This window comes from Scardinius erythrophthalmus (assembly GCF_964197995.2).
Source record: "Scardinius erythrophthalmus genome assembly, chromosome: 15".
In the NCBI taxonomy this organism is placed as follows: Eukaryota; Metazoa; Chordata; class Actinopteri; order Cypriniformes; family Leuciscidae; genus Scardinius; species Scardinius erythrophthalmus.
The window spans coordinates 34,699,125-34,707,644 of record NC_138235.1 but is presented as its reverse complement, the minus strand read 5'-3'; the positions used below and the strand labels follow the sequence as shown (position 1 = coordinate 34,707,644).

Genomic DNA, 8,520 nt, shown 5'->3' with positions numbered 1-8,520 from the left:
AGCATCATAAAATTGGGTGATATTTCCATCTCTGTAATGCACTCTGATGATTTGATGCATTAATACACTTAAGGCCACTCAAAAACGTGGAAACAAAATACTGCATTACACATACATTATAGATACATAATATTTATAGACATACATAGCCTACATACAAAATATTTACGCAAAATACGTTTACATATTATTATTATTTTAATAGCTGTTTATAGGCAACAAAGTATAAATGCACATTTGGTGAGAAGAGACAAGACCGAGAAGTGATGAGAAGAAACGAGCAGAGGCGAGAGGAGACGAGTAGTGAAGAGACGAGACAAGAAGAAATGAGCAGAGACGAGTAGAAACAAGCAGAGAAGAGAGACAAGAAGAGAAAAGACAAAACGAGAAGTAAAGAGACAAGCAGAGAGGAGACCAGGCAAAGACAACATAATACAGACGAGACGAGAACAGATGTAAAGAGATGACCAGAGAAGAGACAGAAGAGATGAAAAGAAACAAGCAGAGAAGAGAGGAGACAAGACAAGAAGAGAAAAGAAGAAATGAGCAGAGACGAGTAGAAACAAGCAGAGAAGAGAGACAAGAAGAGAAAAGACGACAACAGAAGTAAGACAAGCAGAAAGACGAAAGAGACAAGAAGAGAACACCACATCTGCAAATGCATATTCTGCAGAGAGTAAAACTATTTCTGTTCTCAGCTGACGCACCAATTCCAGTTTTGATGACCAAGAAAGAATCAACCAGCAGAATAGAAAAAGAAAACAGGGCTAGTCCTTACACTTTTAGCTCAAATGAATATGAGTCAATGTCTAGACACATATCAGTCTTTGCTACAAAGATGCCTTTGAATAGTTGAACTATTGCAGAAAAAAAGATAGTTTCCTAAAAATATATATTGCACAAATTGCATGGCATGTTGTTACAGGGGTAAATTGTCACAATGGGATGGATTTACCGGGATTTTCAGCTAAATTTAAACAGTAATGCAATTATGAAACACAAAACAACCTATTAAATAAAATTAAAAAGGTAACAAAAATATCAAACCGCCCAGGTTTCCATACATCTCACTCAGAAATCCACAGGTCTATCAATATACAAATGTTAAATACCACACCCACACCCACACCCACACCCACACACACACACACACAGTAGTGGCCTGTTTTTAATGACCCTACAAGTTCGATAAAACCATCAAAATATGCGGAAAATACTTTAAAGATTAGGGATAAAACACTAAGCATCTGAAAAGGTAAACTATACAGCTACAGTAAATATAAAAAAATGCATAGAAAAACTAAAATCTCACAAAAGCATACACTGACAACAACATCATCAGTTTTAATAATACCCTTGGTTTTCTCTTATTTTTGCATGTGTTCATAATTTATGACAGCCTGGCCAAAAATGATTTACCGAACATTTTGACGTTTCATTGCGTTATCAAAATAAAACAATTGCTTACAGTACAATACAATGTACAACACAACACACAAGCTCCTCCTGTCCGATTTTAGGGAAAAATCGGGTCCACTGGAGACGTGCAATGGAATTCCTAAAAATTCCTGAACTCCCGAATAAACACCACAGACACAGAGTAAAACTATATGCAAAATAAGATACACCGGTGTTTTGCAAGATGAGAAGTTTACTCTATGTATCTTCTTTTTACTATACTTTACTCTAATTCATTTTGTATTATCTCTTTAATTCATTTTATATCTGTTTTAATTCCCCCTGCTTTTTTGTGTGATTATTTGTAATTCCTTTCTACGTAAAGCACTTTGAATTGCTATAGTGTATGAAATGTGCAATATAATTAACTTTCCTTGCATACAAAACCTTTAAAAGTATTTGAATAAAGGGTGAAGATGTCAATTACCCAAGACCAGACATCACTTTTGGCCACTGCTATTTGACAGCGGTTCTGTAATGATAAATCCAGTATGCTCTCTAATGAATTGTTTTGAGTGTGTGTAATTCAGCCCAAATGTTCAGTATTTGAACACTTAAGCCACTATTAAAAGTGTCAGAATGCTTTTGGTGTCACTGTAAGTTGCAGCTTAATGGCGATGATCTCACTTTAAGCCATTTGTTCTCATGTAAACAGAGCAATACAATTTGCAAACAGTGATTCATTCAGATGTGAGTGTTTTCTGGAGGCACTGATGAGTTTTAGTCTAGAACCGAGTGTCCATTTGACTTCCTTTGGCTCCAACAGGGACGACAACGTAACTCCCCTCTCGATATCGAGTCCACCGTGAGCGTATTTCATTCTGAACCTGACAAACAAACACATATATGATATATAATCACAAAAACCCAGGAAAGATTTCTATATTATTAAGTTTAAACCCTACAACCACAACACTGTATAGCCTAAAATATAATTAGTCATTAGTCATTAATAGTTCATACAGTGATTTTGTTAGAAATGAGTTTCATTAAATGCAAGAAGCTCAGCTTTACCGTAGCACAGGCTCAAATGCAATGCATTTTTATTATTCATCCTTAATTGCTTATTGGCCTTTGAGCAGTCCTCTTGTAATTCCCCAATCAGTTTCTTAATCAAATTAATAAAGACTGGCAAACATGTTTGTCAAGGATTTTGAGTACAAATGTTAGTCCTAATGCTGATTATCTCCATTCAAACACAAAACTGACTTGCATGCACTTTACAGTTTGTAAATAAATAAGGGCTTTCAGCACATTATTTTGAATTTTGGTGCATAATTTGTGTGTTTATGGTGTGTGAGGGCTATCAATCAATAATCACTCACCTCCTGGTTCAGGAAACAGTAGAGAACCGCCACAATAAGGCCCTTACGAAAGTCAATGAAAAGAGAAAGTCAGTGCAAATTGCAGAAAATGTTCCTCAGATCAAACATCCACAAATATTAGGAATCCATCTCTCTTCCTCTCCCTTTCATCTTATATTGAGAGCTTTGAGACAAAAATTACATGCTTTTAACACAATTTCTGCAGGCCCATATATTTATGCATGATCATGGATGAATATCTGTGTGTTGTGAGGCAGCCGGATCAAATCTTAATCCATCAGGAGTGTCCATAAGATTAAAATGCAAGACGGTCCAGCGCTAAAGTATTCATCCGCAGGGAGAAATTGACTGGCAATGTGTTCATAAGAGAGTTAATCCAGATATTTCCATAGCGTAATGACATCGAACAGCTAACATGTTTTACAAGTGTGACTCTGAATCTAAAGATGATAGAAATCGTTCATGAATTTCAATGCTGTTAATTGTTCCGTAGAATCCAAAAGGGTAAATTCAGAAGAATGCACATACTCTTTACCATGTAATAACTGTTCATCAAAATCCTCACTGGAAGTCATTCCTTAAACCGGCTCTTTTCAGTGAATCAAAAACACACAACTGTGTAGCGCGATTCACCAATGAATGACTCCTCTAAACGGGCTCTTTTTAGTGTATCAAAAACATGCAGCGCAAACAGTTTAGTCCAATACATGAGCAAATGGTTCTTTTCAGTGAATCAAAAACACGTTAAACTGTGTAGCACGATTCAACAACGAATGACTCCTCTAAACTGTTTTTTTTTTTTTTTTTTGAGAATCAAAAACATGCAGCGTTAACTAAAATTCATGAACAAATGACTCTTTTCAAATGGTTCTTTTAAGTGAATCAAAAACATACAGAGCAACCAGTGTAGTCTGATTCACAAACAATTGACTGTTGAGAAGTTGTGTGTCCCTAAGCGTCAAGGTGCCAAGCATGTGCCACACCCCACTTAGATTGTGAATTTTCCTATTAAGTTTTAGCTCCACCCACCTAATCTCAAGCCAATTAGGACACTATCAGGCCTTATAAATTGCACCTGTGCTCACAGCACCTTCATTCTGGTGCACATGCATGCACTGTGCAGAGGACTGAGTTCTTCCTTTGTTTTTCCCTGCGTGTGTGTATTTGACCATGTAAGTGCTTTTTTTGACACTTAATTATTATTCTGTATTAAGTTTATCCTAAATGTGTTTATTTTGCTGTATTTCTTGCTTAGGCATGTTCTTTAGTTATTTACATATGTATTTGAGATTATATTATGAGTAGATGACTTCATTTCCTGTGGATTTCATGTTATGTTTATTGTGAACTAAAACATTGTATTTCTGTTCTTGTAGAAACCACACGCTCACACACATACATTAATAAAGAAAGATGCTGTGTAATTGAAGTGACTGGACTGGATTGTTCTTACCGACACCTCCACTGGTTTTCAAGCCAGCCACCTACATCTCTCTATCATTCCTCCTTTTCATTGACTCTCTTAATTAAACTGGTTATTTTTAGTGAATCAAAGACATATAACACAACAAATGGAGTCTGATTCATAAAATGACTTTTTTAAGTTAGTTTTTTTTTATTATAAATTGAAAACATACAGCACAAACAATGTTGTATATGATTCACAAACTAATGAATTTTGACTCACAAACTTTCTATACTATTTTTTTGGTAGTTTTGAATAGTTTATCATTTTAGAATAATTTTACAGATTGATATAATCAGTGGTTTACAGAAGAAATCCAGGTTACACTTTTATTTGAAGGTTTCTTTGTTACACTGTAATTATACATTTTAGTATTCTTTAGTAACTACATGTTCTTCCTATACACTCTAAAAAATGAAACATGGCTGTTGTTGAACCAAAGAAATCTAAGTATGCTCAAATGAAATAATGTTCTTATGTTTGTGCATTAAAACTAAAACAGTTGTGTTGACAGAATTAGAAAAAGTAATTTCTCAAATTTACAAAACTCACTTAAGTTAAATTAACGAAATGCAGTTGTTACTTCTGCAGTACCGCACTTTGGTATAGGGTTAGGATTAGTGTTTGGTTTGGTTTAGGGTTAGTTGCATGTAATTATAGCTATTACTAGTAACTACATGTAACATATGACACTAAAAAAAGTGTTACCGAAATTAAATTTAAAGATGTTGGACATATCAGCTTTTGGTTGTGTTGATTCCTTAAATAAATAGAAATCAAACTGCATAGTTTCGCCTCTGTTATTAATTTATCAATATATCTGTAATGTATCAAGTACCAAGGTTTCCTTTATCAATTACAGCATTGCCTGAGATAAATATTTAATATAAAAGTATAAAACACATAAAATATAATAAATTATTATAAATGAAATTGAGATTCATCAACTGAAAGCTGAATAAATAAGCTTTCCATTGATATGGTTTGTTAGGATAGGATAATATTTGGCCGAGATATTTGAAAATCTGGAATCTGGTGATGCAAAAAAAAATCGAAAACATGGAGAAAATCGCCTTTAAAGTTGGCCATTTATGTTCGCGAATGTGCTGCATTCACTCACAAAAATAAATGTTTTATATATTTACAGTAGGAAATTTAAAAAATATCTTCATGGAACATGATCTTTACTTAATATCCTAATGATTTTTGGCATAAAAGAAAAATCGATAATTTTGCCCCATACTGTGTGCGACTTGTGACTGCTTTTGTGATCCAGGGTCACATAAGGGACTTATTTCAAAAACATTTAAAAATCCAACTGACACACACACAAGTTTAAAGTTTTGAAAAATACAACAACAAGCAGTAATGTTGTAAAATATTATAACAATTGAATTTACAATTATATAGGATTATGTGACGGTTCACAAAATTGACAGTTCGGTTCAATCGCTGTCTGTTGCATACATGGATTTCTCGGCGACATCATCACTGCTTGCGCACGCAACCAAGAGGCAAAAGACCCGCGCTCTTCGTACCGGAGTAAAGGGTTCAGCTAGTATGTGTTGTTGCTTAGTCAAAATGCCAAGGGGTTGTAGCCAGTGCTGGGTGCCTGATGTTCAACATTCCTATGGGGAAGCATGGTTTTGCCAAAAAAATGCCTTAAAATCATAAGGCTTGGCTTTAATGCCTTGCCTTTGACTAGGGAGCACATCCTCAACACGCAAAAATCCGGTGCAGCATCAACAGTTCATGTAAAATGTTCTTTTACAGAACTCGGCATAACAGCTAGCGGTTTTCTGCCTCTTGGATGCCCGCGCATTCGGTATTGTTTGTATACAAGAAACCCGTGTATCGAGACTCTGGTATGGCTTTATTTTGAAATTCTCGTCAGCAAGATAGAGGGAAAACAAACAATATTGACAATATTGTTTGTAAAATGTAACTCACATTGTTCATTTATTGTTAATTGAACTGTTCCGTTCCGTCCGCCTTACATACTTAATAATCGTAATACGCGACTTTGGGCTTTTTTTTTAGTAAGTCGCGTTAAAACAGCACGGGTTGCGGGTTGCGTTTTTTTGGGCTTATTAAAAAAATATGGTTGCTTGTTAGGAAAATCTGATAATTCATTTTCTTTACATCACGGTTGCCGTTTTCTCAATCTCCAATACATTGATTGACACTGTCTGCTCACAGCTATAACCAATCAGTGCAATCATAAGTGCTGATGTGTAGCCTAATTCGTCAAAACATTCCGCCGAATCCGCCCCCTTATCCCCCTAATTGTAGAAAAATCCCTTTCAACGTGCAGGCGTGCGCGACGCTGTAATCCAAGCTATGATGTAAATACACATATTTCAATTTCTACAAACAATGCCTCCAACGAAGTGGTCCAAGTATGGCAAAAAAACACAACAAAGACTGGGAAAAGGATAAACAAGTGAATAGGTCAAGTGGTTGGTGATCAGAGTAAAGTGACTGTAAAACGGATATATTGGAAATAAATAAATGATAATGCTGAAACTAAATTATCTAATAATATTCTATTAAGAATGTGTGTATATATATATATATATATATATATATATGTGTGTGTGTGTGTGTGTGTGTGTGTGTGTGTGTGTGTGTGTGTGTGTGTGTGTGTGATATTGTAAGCCAATGAATTACTTATACAAGAATGTATAAGAATGTATACTATAGCCTACTTACTTGTATAAGAATGTATACTATAATATACTATATTAGATATATATTAGTATATCTAATAATATTGGGCTTATTTTGGGCTTGTTTTTGAAGCTCCAGTTGCTTATTTGTCTCGCGAGAGTTGGCAACTGTGATTACGTACGCCAATAGCAGCACTTAGTAATCGTGACGTACGCCAATAGCAGCTGCAAAGCACAAGCATTGTGGGAAATACCGACTGTTTAAACGAATAAACGTAGAATATGTGTTCTTATCGTGTTTAACACATCTATATTTGATTGCGCGAGTATATTAAAACGTGAAAAATCGCAGCTTGAAATTCCAGTTACCGTCGAAGAGAAAGACAGGTCGAGGCTGCCATATAAATAGCTGCTGCGCGCTCTGCTAATTTGTCGTTGAAAGTGATTAGGCTGGCGCCACCCCATTGATCGCTAGATAAAATAGCTGATCTGGGTGGGTATCTTTTATTTTTTATTTTTATTTAATTTAAATAGTCCAAGAAATGTATAGGCTACTGTACATTGTACAACACCAGTGGTCTCCAACATGGTGGATGCCCGCAGGCACCTGCTAGCCCGCATGGAGTTTCAGTCGCCCGCCGAACACGTTCTATAAACAGCCTGAATTGTAATCTTTCATTTTCTTTTTTTTTCTTTTTTCATGATAATGACATAAAATGAGAAAATAGCCTAACTATTGGTAACATTTCATATAACATTAAAACACAATAAAACCATTCAATCATTTCAAATATTTAGAATCTGCACGTCGAGATGAGCTTCAGTTCTTCAGTTCACAAGCAATGCAATCGCGCCGGCGTCTCCATGATTAGATTATCTGCTATATTTGCCTTCTAATTTATTAAATCCATCCAGGCAACTGAAGGATGAAACATTGAACATTCAAATTAAGATACAATTTATTTATTCAAAACGAAATTCACTTTAAAGAATGGCTTTCTACAAAAAATAAAAAGATCTTTCTATTCATCAAAGAATCCTAAAAAATGTAGCCTAAATAACTGTTGTCAACATTGATAATAACAATGAATGCTTTTTGACCATTATTCATATATTAGAATGATTTCTGAAGGATCACGTGACACCGAAGACTGGACTAATGATACTGAAAATTCAGCTTTGATCACAGAAATAAATTATATTCGTATTGAACCGTTATTGGCTTTCGGCTCGGTCCTGCTGACCAAAAATTAGATAGCAGCCGCGCTGGCGCGAACAACAACGCTGCCCAACATCAAATGGCAAACTCAATCATGCATGCGATAATCATTTGTGCTTCTGCTTCACTGACAGTTTATCAGTTTGGACCAACGTAAGTGCAGCGCGTGCCGATCTTGATCAAGCGACACTCTGTTACTGCACAAAGATATAGGCTAAAGAAAGAATTCGCCACAGAAATAATAACATCGCTGCGAGATCTAGTGAGAAGCATTCAAATTTCTCCGTTATTACCCGTAGATCAGTTGGATTTTTAAAATGTTTTTTTGAAATAAGTCTCTTATGCTCACCCAGCCAGCATTTATTTGATTAAAATATAGTATAA

General features: G+C 35.3%; 1 protein-coding gene across 1 annotated transcript in view; it reads right to left on the bottom strand.

The window, feature by feature from the left end:
- Positions 1 to 2,183: 2,183 nt before the first annotated feature.
- ghrhrl (growth hormone releasing hormone receptor, like) overlaps positions 2,184 to 8,520 on the bottom strand; it is a gene marked incomplete at both ends in the record, with an annotated part of 31,414 nt that continues 25,077 nt past the window's right edge. Inside the window, 2 exons of the mRNA XM_081385819.1 lie at positions 2,184 to 2,285; positions 2,784 to 2,825. Coding sequence (XP_081241945.1) covers positions 2,184 to 2,285; positions 2,784 to 2,825 — 144 coding nt within the window. The remainder of the gene's footprint in view (positions 2,286 to 2,783; positions 2,826 to 8,520) is intronic.